This window comes from Zootoca vivipara, chromosome 10 (assembly GCF_963506605.1).
Source record: "Zootoca vivipara chromosome 10, rZooViv1.1, whole genome shotgun sequence".
NCBI lineage: Eukaryota > Metazoa > Chordata > Lepidosauria > Squamata > Lacertidae > Zootoca > Zootoca vivipara.
In genome coordinates this window covers 66,285,241-66,306,110 of record NC_083285.1, presented here as the reverse complement: position 1 = coordinate 66,306,110, position 20,870 = coordinate 66,285,241, and the positions used below count along the sequence as shown (strand labels likewise).

The 20,870-nt window shown below is 41.8% G+C and overlaps 1 protein-coding gene across 1 annotated transcript in view; it reads left to right on the top strand.

Moving 5' to 3' along the window:
- CHCHD3 (coiled-coil-helix-coiled-coil-helix domain containing 3) overlaps positions 1 to 20,870 on the top strand; it is a 205,755-nt gene that overhangs the window by 89,549 nt on the left and 95,336 nt on the right. The window contains exon 5 of the mRNA XM_035127990.2: positions 16,768 to 16,851. Within this exon, the coding sequence (XP_034983881.1) occupies positions 16,768 to 16,851 (84 nt within the window). The remainder of the gene's footprint in view (positions 1 to 16,767; positions 16,852 to 20,870) is intronic.

Genomic DNA, 20,870 nt, shown 5'->3' with positions numbered 1-20,870 from the left:
GTCCTGAGAGAATACACAGGTCCTATTTTGATAAGGGATACCTCTCAGTCTGCCATTTAACACCTCTGTTGGGAATACATTTAATCTGGCTTTGGTGAAAAGACGCCAATATATTGGTACAGACAAATTTCTAAGATATGCAGGTGTCTGAAAATCAAACCCATAGTGGATTCCTACTGCTAATGGACCACAGATAACAAGATATTTAGATCAGAGATCACTATATGATATCTTTGCCTCAGAGATCACTTTGCCTCAGGGGTTCAAGTCAAAGTTGTTGAGCTTTTTTTTAGGAAGGAAACCCCAGTTTTGGGGGGATTCTGTTTTTTTAGGGAGGAGGAAAGCCCCATTTTAGGGTTCAGGGCAAACTTGTGGAGCTTCTTTGGGGGGAGCCAGTGATCTACCACAGAGGTTCAGTGATCTACCAGTAGGTCACAATCTACCTGTTGGGCGTCCCTGTCATAGAACATGAGACGAAGTCCTGAGTTGCAAATATATATGTGCGAGGCCAGCATATTAGGCATGCCTGAAGCACCACCTCTTTCAAGGAAGCAGGGGACACCCCCCCCCCCTTTACGCAGAGAAGCATTAGCCATGCTCTGGACCCAACCAGTCAACTCCCCTCTGCTGGATTTAATAAGCCAGGAGGGACAGGGGCTGTTAGAGTGCAGCACTTTGCCCACAGCAGCTCAGTGCATAAGCTGAAACTGATCCCACAAGACACCACTGACTCTGGCATTGAATGCTTCATCCAAAGTCAAACAACTTTATCTTTGAAGTGTGTAGCCAGTTGATCACAGTGGGTACTCAGATAGGAGTTCCTCCTTCCATGCAGAATTCAGGAACCTCCAGGACCATCCGATTTAACTCCACTGGCCAGACACTGGAAATTGCAGTGCATCTATGATATGAACCTTCTTTGCAGCTGTGCTGCATTGCAGTGTTGTACATGCAGTTATGTACAGTGTTCCATCGGCTTCAGAGCGAGAATGGGCCAATTTGCACTTCAGTTTTTCCTCCGGCTTGCTGCAAAGCCTGAAGCTCCACAGAAAACAGAAGTGAACAAACAAAAAAAAATTGTTTTTTAATAAAAGCACACACCCCTTCACCCAAAATGGTGCCTTGCGTATTTTTAAGTTTGTAAAGAAGTGAGAAATGTAGAATCCTTTTGGACCTAGCTTCTTTTCTTCTTTTAGTAGCTCCGCACTAATGCATCAATATTTCAACCAGTCTAAATGAAATAGTAATCTCTCCACAGCCAGTGGTTTAGGTATTTCGGAGATTAGATAGGGTGGCCGTCTCACTCTGCGACTGCTGTCAACCCCAGGTGTACAACTTCTTCGCTGTTAAGCCTGCTATAAACAGAGAGAAAGAGACATAAAATATTTGTCAGAAGGAATCCTCCCATAAATTGTAGTGAGCAATGTGTATAAGCTACTTCCTGGGCAGTACTAAAAATTTTGATGCCTGAACACTGCATGATTCTTCAGCTTGTTTTGTACTTTTATGTAACCTGGATTTTTTTTACAAGCCGTACCTGCTTCTTAGCTGATGATGTGTGCTGTGAAGGTAATGGAAGTTTGTGCACTCATTTCAGAGGTCATTGCCAAGAAGGTTTTGCCCCCATTGCATATGTTCTGACACCATGAACTTGTTGTCTAAACTTTTTTCTTAACGGTTTGAAGGAAATCTGAAAATTGGATGGAAAACCAGGAAATCTTGGGTTCAACTTCCTCTTCACTCATAAAAGCTCCTTTGTAAACCTCAGCCAGGATGCCACCTCTCATTATACTGTACCTGAGTTGTTGGGAAGATGAAATGCAAATAATAGTTGTTTCAGAGACAGAGAGGTTGACCAGCATCATTTACGTTCCTTGTTCCGGCTGCAAAATCATAGAATTGTAGAGTCAGAAGGGACTCCATGGGCCATCTAGTCCAATGCAGAAAATTCTCAGAAATTATGCAGGGCAGCATAATATTTCCTAACTGTGGACCACTGTAGTAAAGGTAAAGGGACCCCATTAGGTCCAGTTGTGACCGACTCTGGGGTTGTGGCGCTCATCTCGCTTTACTGGCCGAGGGAGCCAGCCTACAGCTTCCAGGTCATGTGGCCAGCATGACTGAGTCGCTTCTGGCGAACCAGAGCAGCGCATGAAAACACCGTTTACCTTCCCACTGGAGCGGTACCTATTTATCTACTTGCACTTTGACGTGCTTTCAAACTGCTAGGTTGGCAGGAGCAGGGACCAAGCAACAGGAGCTCACCCTGTCGCGGGGATTCGAACCGCCGACCTTCTGATCGGCAAGCCCTAGGCTCTGTGGTTTAACCCACAGCGCCACCCGCGTCCCGTGGACCACTGTACCAGGTAATAAACATAATTATTTATTTGTCCCTTTGAGAACAGCAGAGGTGCTTCCTGTTAGTTAATATTTGTAAAGTAGGGCTTAAGTATTATGCAAGAGTTGGGTTTTAATTATTGTGGATTGTATCCAGCTAAATTTTAGACAGAGTAGTCTCATTGAAAATATGGACCGAAGTGAGCCATGGGTATTAATTGCAGTGGGTTTACACTGAGTGGGATTAAGATTGGTTGCAATCCTAAATAGTTAAGAGATTTGGGTGTTTTTGGTTGTTGTTCCAATGTCTACCATGGTCCATGAATCTGTGAAAGATGGGGTAGATGCAGGTGATCAACCTCTGTATGATAAAGACCAGGGGTAGGCAACCTAAGGCCCATGGGCTGGATGCGGCCCAATAGCCTTCTCAATCTGGGTGGTCTGGGAATCAGCGTGTTTTCACATGAGTAGAATTCTGGATTATTTGTGGGGCATAGGAATTCGTTCATATTTTTCCCCAAAATATAGTTCGGCCCACCACATGGTCTGAGGGACGGTGGATCGGCCCATAGCTAAAAAGGTTGCTGACCCCTGATAAAGACAATCAAGCCATCCATGGATGAAAGAGCTCCCTTCCAGTGTAGTTTGGACTCCCATGCCATCTTTTAGAAGTCTCCCTGATAGAGGAAAGTGTTAATTTGTGCACATTTTGCAGAAATTCATATCTAGAAAGAATCTTCGTAACAAATTGAGTCTAGGAATTAGATCTGCTTGCTGTTCACTCTGCATAAGAGGCACTTTTAATACTCCTTCTTTAGTAATAATAATAATAATAATAATAATAATAATAATAATAATAAACTATATAAAAAGCACCACCAAAGAACTGCTGTTTAAAAGAGGATTGACTTTCTATGGCCCAGCTAATATAAACACCTGAGTAACCCCCCCTTTTTAACCTAAACGTTGGTGTTCCTTGTGGCCATGAGTCCTTCAGGTTAACTGTGCATTTAATCTGTTTCAGATATTGTTGCTTTTCAATTTCACTGTTCACTGGTCAACCCCCTTTTCTTACCGTAACAAACAGAAAGCAAAGCATGGAAATGCATGATCTGCTTTCTTGTCATCCTTACTCTAAACTAAAGCAAGTCTCCTTTTCTTTTTGCCTTTTTCATATGAGACTTGTGCCACAGGATTTTAGTATTTTTGCTGTCTCATTTTGAGCAGAGGGCAGGCAATGTTTACTTCTAGGAGTACTGGGACACTCTTAAGTTAAAGTGAAGCAGAGTAGCTGGCAGAAAAACACACTGGTATTCTTTCAGATTTGGTTTCAGAAATGCTAAAAGCAAAGGAAAATCAGCAAAGAGTTGAAAAATCCACTCTAGTGCTCTTGTGGACAACCTCCATATGATTTTCTCTGCGCTGGCACGCAAACATCCTAGATATGTTTGCCATGATAATGATCTTTGTCACTTATGGAAAAAGCACTGATGAAATCAGCACATCAGAAATTCCCATTGTGATACAAAGGTCAAGGATAATGCCTCCAAAAGATGACTGTCTGCAGGGTTAGATTGCATTAAACAATTTGAACAGTGATCTCCAGCACTCTAAAATATATAGTTTAAAATTTAAAATATATTTAATATTTATAGATCATCAGGCATATTCTTTTTGCAAAACTGAGAGCACTCTTATTGGCATGAAATTTGTAACATGCGGCAATTCTCTCTGGATATGTCTGTGACTCAGGGGTTTTTTTTTAGACTTGGAGACGTATTAAGATAGAGAGGTTACTTTGCAATGAAGCTGCCTCATTCTGAGTTGTCCCATTGGTCGTATCTAGCTCAGTATTGCCTACACTGGCTGGCAGTGGCTCTCCCAAGATACCAGGCAGGGGTCTTTCCCAGCCCCACTTGAACTTGTGGCATTTGGCATGTGACATGAACTTTACCACTGATCTGAGGCTCTCCCCTTTGAAGCCCAGGCTCCTTCCAGATTTGCAACTGGCAGATACCCCCGCCAGCACATCAGAAGTTGGTTCTGCCAATGCTCCTCGAGGAATTGAGGAATATTTATTGATTAAAGCATGGGCACCATCCAGTGTGGAATATGCATAGTTGGATTCTGAAGCAAACTTTCAGAATCAGGTTTGACCCTGAAGATTATCAGTATATTTCTCTTTGAATGCCCATTGTTGTTCCAATGTCTTCCTGCTCTGTGGTCCATATCTTCAGCCTGAAGGTGGCTTCACCTGCTGCTTTAACTGCTGGTGTTAGCATCCGATTTGGGGAAAGCAGGTAGGTATTCATGTAATATGGGAATGGCTTTGCAAGTGACTCTTTTGATTTACTTGCCAGGATCCCGCTTTCCTGAGCTTTATTTATTTATGTACTGTATTTATTCTGAAACAGTCAGAAGAAGAGGGGGGTTTTCACCCAGTGCTCTGAGGATAAAAAGGAAGGAGTAGATTTAAAATACAGGAAGGCAAAATTAAGAAGACCTTATTAACCTTGAGAGTAGTTCGAAATCCCATTCACTCTGTACCCACACAAATTCCACATCCACTAACACACACATACCACACTCGGCCTGCTCCTGCACACATTCATTTTCTCTCTTTCTCTCCCCATTCTTATCAATTACTGGTCCAAACGCCCCCCCTGGGTACAGATACAGAAAGACCACACTGCAACACTGGTACTCCCACCAACCCCAATTAAAAAAACAACAGCAGTGCATGTCATTCACCAAATGACGCTCATTCGTGTTAGGGTTGCCACCTGACGTTGAGCTCTCTTCCTCCTCATCTGCTACCATTTCTCACCTCCCACCCGAACAGTGCTCAGTCTCCAGCCCCCTCTCCCAACTACCCCACACTCTTTCCCTAGCGCCAGCAGAAATATTTGTGGCTGTGTTTCATGCTCTTGAAACTCTTCCGGTGTGCCACCAGTGGCTATCCTTTGGCTGAGAGCCCCTGTGCGGTTTCGCAAAATACTTGCTCCCTTAGCCAAGGAGCAAACCTCATACTACCTGGCAAGGAGGGAGATGAAAGAGTCTTATTTAGGAATCCCAGGTGAATGTATTTCCTTGTTAGAAGGATAGCTAGGCAGTGAAAGATCGTCACCTGAGACCTTGGAGAGATGCTGCTTCTGCTGCTGTTGATAATAATAATGATAATATTTGATGATGATGATGATGATGATGATGATGATGATGATGATGGTATACAGTATCCTGCTTTCCCCCCTGACAGAGACCCAATGGGGCTTAAAACAGAACTGGCTAAAACATTTTTTGGGGGGAGGGGGACACAATATTTAAAAAAATAATTTATAAAGGCAGCTTGATATGTGAATTTCAGAAAGGCTGTGTGTCACTGGACACAGCCTGCTTCCTACCCTTACATTGTAAGGGTATGTATTACTACTGCATTCCACCTGAGCAGCTCATTCCATATAAACTTTTTAAAGGAGCATATTACAAGCAATTAGGCGGTCCATTAGTAGTGACAAAGCCAGCAGAAACCCAAAGCTGAAGGGCACTGGAGGAATGAGGAGTAAAACAATGTGTTGGATTCATTTCTTACAGCAGGGTGGTTCCCAAGCCACAGAGAGGGAGGGGTGATGGTTGGCAATGCCTTGGAAATTATGGAAGCTCAAAAAAATCTGTTTTGAAGCTTTGTAAACTTTTAACAAAAGGTTTAGCAACTCCTTTTCTCAGGTAAAGTGTTTCGTGTCTTCCATTTCTTTTATGACTTCCCATAAAAGTCAGAGTGTGTTGGTTTTGGGCCAAAGCTTATGGAAATCATTAGCACCGTTTTAGAAGAGAGTGTTGTGCTTGAAACCAGAAGTCCTTGATTAAACTGGGACGTGCACACCTAAGGCTGGACCTGGTTTGCATGTCACGGCAAGCTCGGGTGTACAGTTCAGCACCGTGTGTACAAACCAAGATGCCTCCTGAGATTGCACACCCCACTCCCCACAGCCCCAGACCCACCATAAGGAATTGGGAAGCCTTCTGTTTTCGATAAACCAAAGCTTGTTGCTCCGTTCAAACAAGGAACTCTGGTTAACGTTCATGGTTACCGGTTTAAACAAGCACACTTCATACAGTGTGAAGTTGGCTTGCGGAGCAGCAAGGGAACACCGTTCAGTAGCACCAAAGTGCCTGAGAAGAGAGATTAACCGAATGTCAGACTGCAAGGCACATTGAGATGCAGTGGGTGATAAACAGATGGCAGTGTTGCATGGACAAAAACAGATGCGATCCATGGAGCTCGTACACTTAACAAACGGGAAATGGAAGGCTGGCAGTCATGCTGCCCTGTGCTTTCCTTTAACTCCTCACTCCCAACCCGTCAGCCTGTCTTACAACCTCCATGGTCCTAAAATGGGAACATCATGTAAGATAACTTTATGGCATTTACTGACCCTGTTGCTTTGAGAAACCTCACCAGCAGATTTCTGGGCAGAACTTTGCATTCCCTGCCCCACACAAGCCCTGTGCTTAAGCAGCTGCTCTCTTTTAACATTAACCTTCCCTTTGAAGCTCTCTGTACTGCGCCTCGAGGCCCATAGACACTTTTTTACAACCTCCTGCTTTATTCAGTGCAAAAAGCCCTTGTTTCTTCACTTAACATTTCACTGGGCAGCCCTGTCAAGTCAGCCTTGATGGACAGATCTTTATTCCCTTCACAAACATGAGGCATGTCAGTTGTCCGCCGTTCAGGCAGAGAGATTGTTTCATCCTTCATCTGACCCATCTCTCTGTTTGTCTCTCCTCCTGGGATCGAGGAGGAAGTGGCTTAACCAGCTTAGATGGAACGGCTGCAACTCTTCCAGGTTGCTAATGTGGCATGGTAAATATAGCGATGGATTTTTCCCAGATGAATGGCAATCAGTTCGATCTCAAAACCTCTTTTCTAAGAACCTGGTATATATTTAACAATTATTACATCCTTACATTTTAAAGGTGGCATTTAGCCAAGTTTTACTCAAGAGTAGCTCTGTTGAAATAAATCAACTTACCGTAACTTAGACATGTTCACTAATTTCAGTGAGTCTACTCTGAGTAAAAGTTGACTGAATATCACCCTAAGTGTGTGTGTGTGTGTGTACCCATTTATATGGATCAAAACTGGCCTGGAAGGAGTATATAAACTATGTACAACTTTCCACATTAATCTGTATCTCTTCATAGTCTCTGTGTTTTCCTATAATGAGGATTGATTAGTTTTATGGTATTTCAGCCCCATGAGAAAAAAGAGAGAGAATGTGTTGACCTCAGTGAGAATGAATGGGGGAAACTGAAATGCTGCTTGTCTGGGGCACTGGGAATTTAAATTACCCTACGTTATCAGAATCCGACTCCATAGGACTTTCCTAACTCACTATCCTCCATATATTTTGGACTAGAACTCACATCATCCCTAACTATTTTTTTAAAAAAATCCTTTTTATTGATTTCCAAATAAAAACAGCCAATTAACATATCCATCTAATCATAATCATAATCCAATTAAAAACAATAAACTAAAATATAAAACAACCAAATTTCAATCCAAATTATTAATTTTTCCAGGCTTCCCATAGTAAGTTCATGAGAGCATAGTCCAGCAACCTCTGAAGGGGGCAGAAGGTTGGGGATGGCTGCCGTAGAAAGTAACATAGGCGAGTCATTACAGAACTCCACTCTATCCCTTTAATGTACAACTTTTCTTGTGTAGTTGGCTTAATGTCTATGGCATTCAGTTCTCTTAAGTGCTGAGCCTTTTGCTATCATCTTTCCCAGATCTTGCTGCTCCCCCCCCCTCCTTTGGACTTCTTTTGACTAAGACTTCTTGCTAACATCTTGATCTCTCAGATACCTTGTTTGAGATGAAGTCATTGATTACCACTAGCATATTATTGCACAGAAGGAATAAAGGACCAAGCTGCTGTCTGCAACTTGATGGCTCTCATGCAGGAAAAGTGGGGTGTAATCCACTGGGAGCAATCAAATACAACATTCCTTGTTTTCCTAGAATGGACATGCAAGGGGATGTTTGGTCCAGCCGGTTGAAACTTCCTGTTCCTCCTGGGCTGGAGCATTCCCTCCTTGCATGTGACTAGTGGGTGGGCGTGACCTTTCCAGACCCGGTAAAAGGTCAAGGCGTGCTGCCACTCTCCCTCTTTTCCATCTTCCTTTCGTCCTGTGAACTGCTGGACTGCTAGCCTGCAGTCACTAGGTAAATCTCCCTTATGGGGTAAACCTCTTTGTATATGTTTGAAACTTCAAGCCTAAAGCCTTCCTTCTGGGATCACACTGTGCTCTGCCTGATCATGAGTAAACTTTCTTTTTGTTACTTATGAATAAGACTGTGGTTTCTTTATTCTTTTAGGAGGGATTCAAGGGGTCTTACCAGGAAAATATTAAAACACATTTCAATCTGGACAAGCCAGATTGAAACTCACACAAGTTTGCAACTAGTTTTCTGCTGTGTGAAGGGGAATGCACTCTGCTAAGTAAAGGAACTTGCTAGCGCAAGTTAGGAAGGATATTAATAAACAGGGTGGATAAAAATCAATGATTTTTTAAAAAAAAATCAAAAAAATCGGATTTTTTTGATTTAAATCGGATTTTTTTGATTTAAATCGATTTTTTTGATTTAAATTGGATTTTTTTAAATAAAATGCTTTTTGAGGAAAATATATTACCACCCAAAGGTTATTCCATCATGAAATAAAGATTAGTTTTTTAACTATGTAGAATAAGGTTGTATATGTTTAATTTTGGGGCTAAATAAATTCAATTAATCCATTCACAATGTCATGCTCTTCCAGAGGTTTTTGTAAGATTATTGGGCAGTTTCTCTGCCTACAAGATATTATCGCAGGTGCTTGGTTTACTTTTGCAGTTCTCAAAACTGAATTTGACTCAACAGAGATCACATGCCTCTTCTTCACAGCAAAAATGTTATAACATGAACAGAGTTGAGAAAAAGACCTTAATCCTATTGTTCTACAAACCTATGAATACAGAAACAACCCCTTCAGTGCTAAGTTTCAAGAAGTTCAGTGAATAGAATAGAAACAATATTTTTCTGATTGTTTGGAGTGGACAGTATTTAAGTTTTTCATGTGTAGGCTGGGCTGACAGTCTTAAGTTTCTTAAAATATATATATATATTGTTTTTGTTTAGCCAAATTAGTTAACAAACATGGATGTTTGTTTAAACAAATAACATATGCTGTAATGTTATTGTTTCAGTTGAATAAATCTATTTAAATTGTTATTATTAAGGTAATGATTATTTTTCTCCTTCCTAAGTACAACAGTAAAGTTGTCCAAATATGAATGATTAACCTATTAAACTGGGGATAAAAAACTAATATGAAAAGTTGTTATTCTAAAAATCTTCATCTACTTGCATATTAAAGTTATACCAGCAAGAATTAGTCTTTATGTAGAAAACTATGATTTAAATCAAGCCTTACTGACTAGTGATTTAAATCGTGATTTAAATCGTGATTTAAATCAGTTTGATTTAAATCAAATCCACCCTGTTAATAAACAATATATCCTCTCCTGCCACCCTGAACATTCCCACATTCTACTTACAGGGGAGGGAACCCCACATGCAATATAGCTAAGTGTACAAACACATTTCCTAGGGAAGTTGAAGATTAAGGAGATACAGCCCAAGTATTGGTCCACAGTCAATGACCTGCAAACCCACCAGTATCTATTGCTTCTTAAAATTATGCTTTATAGCTATTGATTGATTTTGATTGTGTTTTACGTTGTAAGCCGCCTTGATTTATTTCATGAAAGTGAGGATCAGAAGTATTCAAATGAATGAATGAACCGTTATTGCCACATGTGAGTTGACATGGGCTTACCCTGAGTTATTGGGAGTGTTTAAGGCTAAGGTTTCAGCGGTGGTCTCCTTCTTTAAAGTCTTCCTAAGCTCAGCATTATGTGTGTTTGAACCACTCTGCAAAAGAAGCAGTGAACCTTGCACAATTTCTCATTTACAACTAAAGTGCAACATTCAGCTAATTGAATACATGACCACTGTTAATTATTTTTGTTACGGCTAATTGATATTCACTGAGATCATGTTCTGTAGCCCCATAAATATAATATTACCTTGCCAAGTGTATATATCAGCAATGAATTCTCTGCCACTGGCATGTTTATGCTGTCCCCTGTATAAAAGTTGCCATGACTTCCTTTTTTATATATATTTAGATTATAATTATTTTTGCTTGCTCTGCATTATTTGGAAAATACAAATGTCATTGGCCATTTGGTGGATACTGTTCCTGTGAATTATTTATGTGCTTGGCAATTCTTGCAATTCCTCTTAGAGAACAGAAAAACCATACTTCTTGGTTGTCAGTGAATCGGTTTTGTTGCAGCAAGGAGTAATTTCTTTATGCCACTGACACTGTAACAGAGCCGTTATAATGTAGTGTAGCAGCTAAAAGCCTGTGTTGAGAAACATAGAATCGTAGCACTTTAGAGTTGGAAGAGACCCCGAGGGTCATCTAGTCCAGTGTTTCTCAACCTTTTTTGGGCCACGGCACACTTTTCTATGAAAAAAAATCCCGCGGCACACCAACTCTGTGCCGCCCTATATTTAGTTTAGTTTGGAGGGGAGACGTACCGGTAAAGCATGCCGCTGAAGAACTGCTGCGCGGTAGCCAGGCGGACCCACCAGGCGCAGAGCCTGCGGAGCGAGCGGGGACAGACCCCAGGCGGGCAGACACGGGCGCGCAGCTGCCGCCGCCTCCCTCCCAGCCGCCCCAGGCAGCCGCCGCCGCTCTGGCCCGGTGAAGGGAAGCCCTGCGCAGCCTTCCCCGCCTGCCTCCTCCTCCCCAGGAGGGCGATTTGCATTGTCACGTGCCTGGCGGCCGCCAATATCCAGTACTAACCCGCCGGAAAGGAAACCGGCCGGGTCACGACGCGGGCGCTCGCCTCGCGTCGTGACCCGGCCGGCTTCCTTTCCGGCGGGTCAGCGACATGACAGTGCAAATCGCCCTTCTCGTCGCGGCACACCAGCCAGTGTTTCGCGGCACAGTAGTGTGCCGCGGAACACCGGTTGAGAAACGCTGATCTAGTCCAACCCCTTGCAATGCAGGAATCTCGGCGAGATGATACATGACAGATGGCCATCCAACCAGGGAGTTATGGTGTAGGAGGTAGGGCAGGCTGGGTAAGCTTGTCCTTTGAAAGGCAGGCTTCTATTCACTAACCCACAATAGTCCTGTCAGCTGGTCCAGATTATAGTGGCCCTAGAATTCCCAAATGCATAAAGCCTGTTTGGTGCACATTAATATTCAGCACCAATATTTTAGTGGGCACCTCAACATTTTAGTATTCCATTTTTTTTCCTAATATGCAGTGGCGCCATACCCTCATTTGAAGCAGCCTGTGTGTGTGGAACAAGAGAGGGCTTCACACATGCATTTTCACCACTGGATTACTGCAACATCCAGGGCTGACTTGCTTGTGTGAATGGGGCCACCGAAGATCAAACACCAGCGACTAATGTGACTCACATCCCCTTTTACTAATGCTTTTCAGGAGACTCAGTTTGCACATTTCATAAAAGTGTTGAATGAGGGATCCAGTGATGCAAAACGTTTGGAAAAACCGGGCTTTGTCTAAACCTGGGTAAACTGTGGCTTACAAAATGCTATTTGTGTTTGTTCGCTTCCTGTTTAAAGTTTAGAATCCCTTTAATTCTCTTTCTCTTTCTCCTCGTTCCACAGCAGTGAGTCTGTTAATTTGCTGCTTTTGTTTTCCTTCGGAGAGGTCCAGGCAATTGCTTTTAATTGATCTGTTGAAGTAGGTGAGGAGAAGTTATTTGTGATTAGGTAGCTTGAAGCCTCCCCTAGTTGCTTACTATGCATAGGTGACCTTTTCTTTTTCTCTCTTTTTTAAAATACCCTTAAATTTCCTAGAACAGTAAATTGTTGGAAATTCAAATTGCCTTGTGGCTTTTTTTCTTTCCACTCTATTGACTTTTCAAACTCGCTCTCTGTAAAGGAGTGGGAAGAGACTGAGGCTTAATATGGATAGGAATTTCTTAGAACTAAAATCTGCATGCTCCATGGATCCCCATGTACCAGAGATGGTCCTAATGTTCTCATACCGGTCCATGGTAAACTACCATGCTTGTTGGTCTTAAAGTGGAAGTTTGGGGCCGACTTGTGAAAGGGTTTCTCTTCTTCAGATTTCACTTGCCTCTCCCATATCTCTAGAAGATATATCTTAGTTGGCTATTTGATGCATCTTGACTCTTCAGCACATGCATGCATGCCAATACGTAGTGTTTACTCTACCATTTCACATACTGCAAATTAAAAGACTACTGTGTATGTCTTGGCCAGGGCAGTGAAACATGTGGCCCTCCTGATGTTGGAGGACTACAGCTCTTTCATCTCTTACCTTTAGCCATGATGACTAAGGCTGATGGAAGTTGTAGTCCAACAGGTAAAGGTAAAGGACCCTTGGAGGGTAAAGTCTAGTCAAATTTGACTGTGGGGTGCGGCGCTCATCTCCGCTTTCAGGTCAAGGGAGTCGGCGTTTGTCCGCAGACAGCTTTCCGGGTCCTGCGGCCAGTAGCTTCTGGCACAATGGAGGACTGTGATGAGTGCCAGAGCACATGGAAATGGCATTTACCTTCCTGCCGCAGCGGTACCTATTTATCTACTTGTGCTGGTGTGCTTTCGAACTGCTAGGTTGGCAGAAGCTGGCACAGATCAATACGAGTTCACCCCGTTGCACGGATTCGAACTGCCGACCTTCCAATCAGCAAGCCCAAGAAGCTCATTGGTTTAGGCCACAGTGCCACCAGCGTTCTCTAGTAGGGCTCCTCAGTAGGGCTCCAGGTCTAGTTTATGTTGCACCAAAAGAATGTGGGACGGGTTGTGTGTGTTAGTGGTTTATTTTGTTCATGTTTTTCTTACACATTTCATGTTTTTCTTTTGTATTTTTATGCTCTGAACCCTTCTGAGATCTTCGGATGAAGGGCGGTATACAAATTTAAATAGCAACAACAACAACATTGATGGGGTTTAGATGCCAGGTGATTCATTCAAGGAATGCCTCTTGCTTGGCTGATGCAGTTATGTTGTTCGTATACTACCTGTCTTTACATAAAATTGTATTCAAATAAAATATTGTTGCATTATAATGTTGTTTCTTGTTCTGGGATTGTGCAAAGAATGAATAGTAGGTTATGAATAAGTTAATAAATAATAATGATAATTATGCAATAACCCCTCCCCCACTGTTTGTTTGGAAGACCTGGTATTCAGAGAAATATTTCCTCTCCTTTCTGAGACTTTAGACTTTCTACCTCTGTATCCGTGTTTTGTTCTTTTCTGAAGGCATCTTTTTCAACAGATGCTTGAGTCTACTGCTGTTTAGATTATTATATGTGCTTTCTATTCTTGCTCCAGTTTTGGTTTAATATTTTAAGGTGTGCTATTTTTTGGTTTTACTGCATTTGAATTGCTTGGTCTGTTTTTGTTAGACACATTGATTGTCCCTGTTTGAAGATAAAATTGCAGGGTGAAGATTTTATTATAAATAAATTAAATACTGTTGATAGACCTATCCGTTTTTTTCACCCATGAAATTTTGGAGGGCATGGAAATCATTTTAAGAAGTAATTGTAAACAGAATCAAATGAAGAGGACTGATGGCTAAACTTGCCTGTGATCCAATTTCATTTTGCCATACTGTTAATTTAACTTATGCTCCAACATCTTCAGATACTGGGACTATCTAGTTTGACCTTCTGTATATTTGAAAAGTCAATAATCTTGCCCATCTGTTTTTGTATCAAATTTATTAATGTTGTTTTGTTTCCAAAACAAAACAGAAAAAATGGTCTAGGTGTCTGTGAGAGTTTCATAATTGTCTCTTGCACATTTCTTGGTTCTATTTGTATTCTGTTTGTTTCATAAATTGATGGCTGTGTTTTCTGGATTTACATGCTTTCAGGAGATGGAAATTAAGGTAAGCAGTAAAGTCAGAGTTTCTGTGAGGAGTACAGAATATACACCATAAGTTGTGCGTGGAAATAGGGTTTCTACTTCTTCAGGAACAATAGCTATGTGGATGGGGGACAAAGCAAGGTAGTAACAAACAGAAAACATTAAAAAGGGACAAGTTCTCTCCAAATGAGTTATTTTGTTGATATACCTTCCACTTCGCACAAGAGTCCCCACTCTTCCTTTTTATAGGAAAGCCTCCTTTGCATGGAGTTGTTTCTTACTAGGAAATTAAAGTTGCAAATGATTCAGGTTAAATTCTGCAAAATACATCAAATTCCTAGTGTGTATCAGGCTCAGAAGGTCTTCACTACGGTTACGAAACTGGCTCTTTGACTGGGACTAAGAACTAACAAAGCAACCTTGAGGAGTAAAGCATCAATTTCCAAAGTTTCCTGCAGATTTTGCCAGGATTAATTAATTTTGACACAAGTGATTAATTTTGATATGAGAACCGACTGGCTGAAACGGGCCCAGTGAAACTTGCTTTATGAAAGTCACCAGTAGGCCAAGGTTTTGTTAATGGCAGGTTCATTATAGTCAGTTTGGGATGAAATTTCACAGAGTTGAAATATCCCACGTCCTCCTGATCTCTTTATAATCATTCCACTCTCAAGGACTGTTCTTCACAAGGCTCACTTTTCCTACACAGCCTGCTCTGGTCAGGGAGGGACTAAAATGATCTCTTTGATCAGCAGCTGGGAAAACCATTTGTAAGCAAAAATATTATTTGAAGATGAAAGACATATACTTTAGCTGAAAATGTGTGCGGATGTATCAGTGTCATCACAAACATTAAAGTTTCACAAAATTACTTGATAACGAGTGGTAGTTTTCTTGGAGCTAGCTTGTGTTTAAAAGGGTAATGTTCTCACCAAACCTATAGCCCTTTGTGTAGTTGAAAGAATTTGAGTACCGTAATCTTGCCATCTTGGCTCGGATACCTATGGTAAAATCCCTATCTCTTTTGACTACTGTGATGCGCTGTTGCCTCCATGAATGCTGAAAAATAATTGGAGATCTGCAGGGGATTTAAAAGCATCTAACTGGGGGTTTACATCGTCCTTGCAAGGTACTGCAAGGAGGTTCAAAAAAGGATGTGATAGGGGACTGTTGATTTACACCTGCATCTTTAATATCCACTGCAAAGCGTTGCCAACTGCAGATGGCCAGAGGGTGCCGCTGCCACCAGTCTAGTATACAAGTCATGTGATATAAGGAACCAATGTGTTTACATTAGATACAATAAAGCTGTTGGGCTTCCTCAGCATAGTAAGTTTAAGTGGATGTGCTGCCACAATGCCTATTCCTGTTAAATAAAAAAATTCCTTCAGTAGCACCTTAAAGACCAACTAAGTTTATATTTTGGTATGAGCTTTCGTGTGCATGCACACTTCTTCAGATACCGAAGAATGCACACGAAAGCTCATACCAAAATATAAACTTAGTTGGTCTTTAAGGTGCTACTGAAGGAATTTTTTTATTTTGCTTCGACTCAGACCAACACGGCTACCTACCTGTAACTATTCCTGTTAAAACATCTGCCTATTTCTAGGCCACTGCTTTGGACAACCCAGAACAAACAAACAAACAAACAAACAAACAAACAAACAATAGCATTACTTTCATGTAAGAATCACTTCTTATGAAGCATCTTGAAGCAATTTCACAATACAATAAAAAAAGCCTATAAAACCATTGCCTGCATAAAAACAGTTAAAACAACCGCATATATGAAAACAATTTCAAATCCAGTGCAGAAGCTAACTGGGATAAAAATCTCCATTTTGAAGAGCTACAACACTAACCAGAATATACTACCAGCCCTGATAAGCCACTCATATAATGTACAGTTACTTACTAGGTTTCATTGAGGGGGGTCCCTGACAATTTAAAACAGTTTTACTTGAGTGTGTGCTGGATCTAATAATCTAATCGGACACTTTTTTGAAATATTTCACCTTGTGCTCCAAGCATTCTTTTCAAAACACATATTCCAGGAATGTTACTGCATGTTGCCTACCTCATCATTGATCTTCAGATTTCTTTTGATTCATGGTACCACTTTTCCACTAAGCATTCACCCCAATGCTGTTTTCTTGGCACTGCCTTCTGACTCTTCGCAGCTCCGTTCGGATGAACTGTGGCACAGCTGTTGAGCAAACAGGGAAATACAATGGGCAAGCGCTTAACTTTCTCAATACGCTAATCATGATCTTATTAATATACTGCCTTGGCAAAAGTGTGCCGGCTGCAGGCTTCAGTCTCTATGCAAGAGTTAACGGGCCCAATTTGCACTAGACTTTTGGTTTGCCAGTGTTCCTTTTTTCTGATCCAGTTTTCTCTTTTGTGCATGTGTGTGTGTTGCTTTTTTTAGGCTAAGCAGCTGGAAGAGAAAGACAGAGAGCTGAAGAAGCATGATGCTTACTACAAAGAGCAGCTGGCTCGACTGGAAGAGAGGGTGAGAAAGTTTATTCTCTTTTAATGAAGGGGTTTGCTGCTAATTCCCATTCTGCACTTGCTTTTTGGCTAGCTTTTCAATAGGGTGTGGAGCTCAGGGAGGAGGGGTAAGAACTTTGTCATGAAGCTCTTTTCCCTCTTGGGGAAAAAAATTGGCATTCTGTGTGTTCAGGGTTCTTGTAAAACTGTTCCACACCCTGGATAGATGTGTCTCAGCAATGATGTTAACCTGTTTCAGTGGCTGAACCAGAGCTATTGGAAGGCAGTTCAATTTCAGAATACTTTCAACTTTTTCAGAAAATGCTGAGGCTTTGATTTTGACACATCCCTGGAGGAAAGCAGTTCCACAGTTGAAGCCTAGCCTGGCCAGGGGGAGCTGTGGGGATCATTTTGGCTTCTCAGGGATGGTCTCATGGCCCAGAGGTTCCCCATCCCTGGTCTACCCCCAAGGGCATCTCCATGTGGTTAGAGAGCAGTCCAAACTTCTATGTTCTCATGTTATTTGTTTGTGTTGATGACTTACATAATATTTGCTATACTTTGGCTTTTTGGCTTTAAAATATGCATGAAGTGGCTGTTACAGTGAAACAGCTGCCCTTCCCTTTTTCGCTGCCAAAGTTGGTAATAGGGGAGAATAACATAAGGCCTTTGTTAAGATTCTTCCTCTGGTTCAATGTTAAAACAATACCTGAAAGAGGGAGGCAGGCGAGGAAGAAGGGGAAAGAAAAAGTAATATATTGGGAGCATGGTAGATTTTCCGTATTCTTGCAATACGTTACAGGAATGTTAACACATGTTACACATCCCTTTTCGGACTAATCAGATGAGATCGTGTTCAGTGCAAAAGATTATTGGTTGCAGAAAGTTATACTGAGACAAAGAAGCAATGGCTCTTATTTCTATATTAATAAAAAAAAGTTGGCAAGTTTGTTTTTATGGAATGTATGTTGGTTGCTGTGTACTGAGTATGTCTAGTTCATTGGTATGTCTAGTTCAATACTTCAGCAATGGCTTTCCAATGTTTTACATAGAGGGTATTTAGACCTGCTGATGGAAATCCTTTTAACTAGGGATGCCAGTTACTGAACTTGGGTCTTACGTTTTGCAAAATGTGTGCTTTGCTACTGTGATGTGGCTTCTCCCCAGCACTGCTATTTATCTATTTATTTATTTATTTAAAAAAATATTAATTAATTAAATTTATACTGTACCTGTTCTCCCAAAGGAGTCCAGGGTGGCAGTGGAATTGTACTGACCAGTTTGTAATCAAATATGTAAAGGTAAAGGTACCCCTTGACTGTTAGGTCCAGTTGTGGACAACTCTGGGGTTGCACGCTCATCTCACTCTAGAGGCCAAGGGAGCTGGCGTTTGTCCGCAGACAGCTTCCGGGTCATGACTAAGCCGTTTCTGGTGAACCAGAGCAGTGTATGGAAACGGCGTTTACCTTCCCGCCGGAGCGGTACCTGTTTATCTACTTGCACTTTGACATGCTTTCGAACTGCTAGGTTGGCAGGAGCTGGGACCGAGCAGCGGGAGCTCACGCTGTTGCGGAGATTCGTACTGCTGATCTTCTTATCGTCGAGCCCTAGGCTCTGTGGTTTAGACCACAGCGCCACCCCCCCAATTAAATATGTACCACCTCTGAATACAGAGGTTTTGTTTTACTTTTTGGTGGCTGTTGATAGGTGTACGGTTATGAATATGTCTAATCCTCTAAGAAGGGTAAAGCAAGAAGAATATGTGAATTGATAAAAGAGTCGATTGTGCAATGATGAGAGTGAATCCTGGGTACTAGTGAGCAGAAGCTGTGTGTTTAAGGAAGGCTTGAGTTAGTGTACCTCTCAAAACCAAAAGAGAGAAAAGCAAGCAATCACTGACCGTCTTGGCAAAGAATGCTCATTAAATCCTCGACCAATTCTCAGATAAAGCATCTTGGTTCCTGCTAAGGTGGCATTTGAGCATATTGCATCTCTAACTGTCAGAGCTCCTCCATATAATTAACTGGCCATTTTTATTAGTTTTTTTTTCCAATTAGGAATTTCATATTCATGTTTCTCTCTGCAGCAGAAACCACCACCGCAGTCATTGATAATAAAGGGAGATGACAACAGAACAGATTAGTGTCAGCCCCGTGTGCTCCTTTAAGAGCCGAGTTATTATACATATTCACTTTCAGATGACGCCTGTCACTTTGGAAATATTTCAGAGGCTGGAGTGAAGACGCGCCAACCTTTTGGTGAGGATTAATACAGGACAAAATGACACTGCATCCATGACAGGCTGGGATGCTGAAACATAAACAATTCTGTTCCCCGGGGGCAATAGCCATCCATAAATTTCATTTATGTGCAAAAAAGAAAAAAAGAAAAATGGGGGTGGGGGGAGTTGATACTTAAAAAGAAAAAAAGGAAAAGGAAGGAAGTGATTCCCCAAACAGCTGACAGTATTTGTAGGTCAGCAATGGCATGTAGGTTGTGAGTTACTGCCTGCTTCACGGTGGCTAAGCAAGATGGAATAGTTTAACAAAGGAGTTAAAGAATAACCTTCCTATGCAGTATATCTGCTCAGGCTATAAACTCGTTATTTAAGAGTTTCCCACATTAGATTTCAAGAGAGAGATTCATTCATCAGTACTAAAGGGACATTTCCCTCTTCAGACCCTGAGAAAATATGAGCCAATTCTCCTGACTCACATTGATATCAGAGCAGCCCTCTTGAGCTTTCAGCATGAGACACAATAGGAGGAGAAGATGTAAGGGTATCGGCTTGATTCTCTCCCCCCCCTTCCACCCCCTGCCTTAATTTTGAATGGAAACGTCCTAGCTGACACTACTAGCTGAAAACCCACTAGCTGCATCTAATGCACTTGGAGCCCATAGTGGGCTAATTGCCATTCTTGTATGGGAAATGGCAAATCAATGGGAAAATAGATTGAAATAATGAAGCCGCTTAGGAGGGAAACGCTCACTTTCCCTCCAGCAGGAGACATCAGCAAAACGCCCTGAGATACTCCATCATTATACTGCGTCATTACTTCATTTCCAAAGTGCAGATGTTAAAAATTGAAGAGAATCCACAATCTGTCATTACCAGCCTCCCCCCAGCCCCAGCCCCAGCCTGGCATGTTTCAAAATTGTGCACGAGTAGTTGAGACAAAACACATCGTCTTGTTTCAAATGCGCATGCCAGGACGCGCATAATTACAGCCAGTCTCGCTCAGCACATTATCTGCTGGATTTAGACCTGGGAGATCTGGGTTTTTAATCAGACCTGCAATTTGCCATTCAACAAGTTGCCTAGTTGTGACTAGCGATTGCTCCCTTGGTGACTAGAACTGGCATACCTAGAATTGCAAAAGTGGGCTGCCCTGCTGTGTCATGATCCTGAGAATGTCAGACTCTAAACCAAAATATGGATATAACGAAGACCCTCAACATACAGGGCAAACACTCATCATGAGTGTAAGCATCCCAAAGTCAGCCTTAATTTCATATGGAAAAGGCATAATGCTCTGAGCGGTTTATGTATGTAACAAAATGCATGTATTCTTAACCCATAGAGGGATGAAAGGTGAAGTCAGTAAATGTAAGGATGCAATTGTGTTAGCAGTCTTCTACCCTCAAATCCTTTGGGGTGAGGGCAGCTGCTCTCTGAACCAGTTGCAGCCTCTGTGCCTGAAAAAGAGGGCACAACATTCCCTTGAACTTGTGCCTGACCCTAACTGAGAATAATAGAAACTCTCACAGCTCTTAGTCTTTAATCCATAAATCCCGTGATGGGAGATAGATAAAATAAAGGCACCATTGCCTTTGTTACTGAGGAAACACCCACCAAATAGTGACAGTGTGATGATGGGAGAGTCAGTGTAGAGATAGAATCGTAGAATTGTAGAGTGGGAAGGGTCATGACAGTCATCCAGTCTATCCCCCTGCAATGCAGGAATCTACATTCATGACAGATGGCCATCCAACCTTTGCTTAAAAACCTCAAATGGCAGGAGAGTCCACCACCTTCAGATG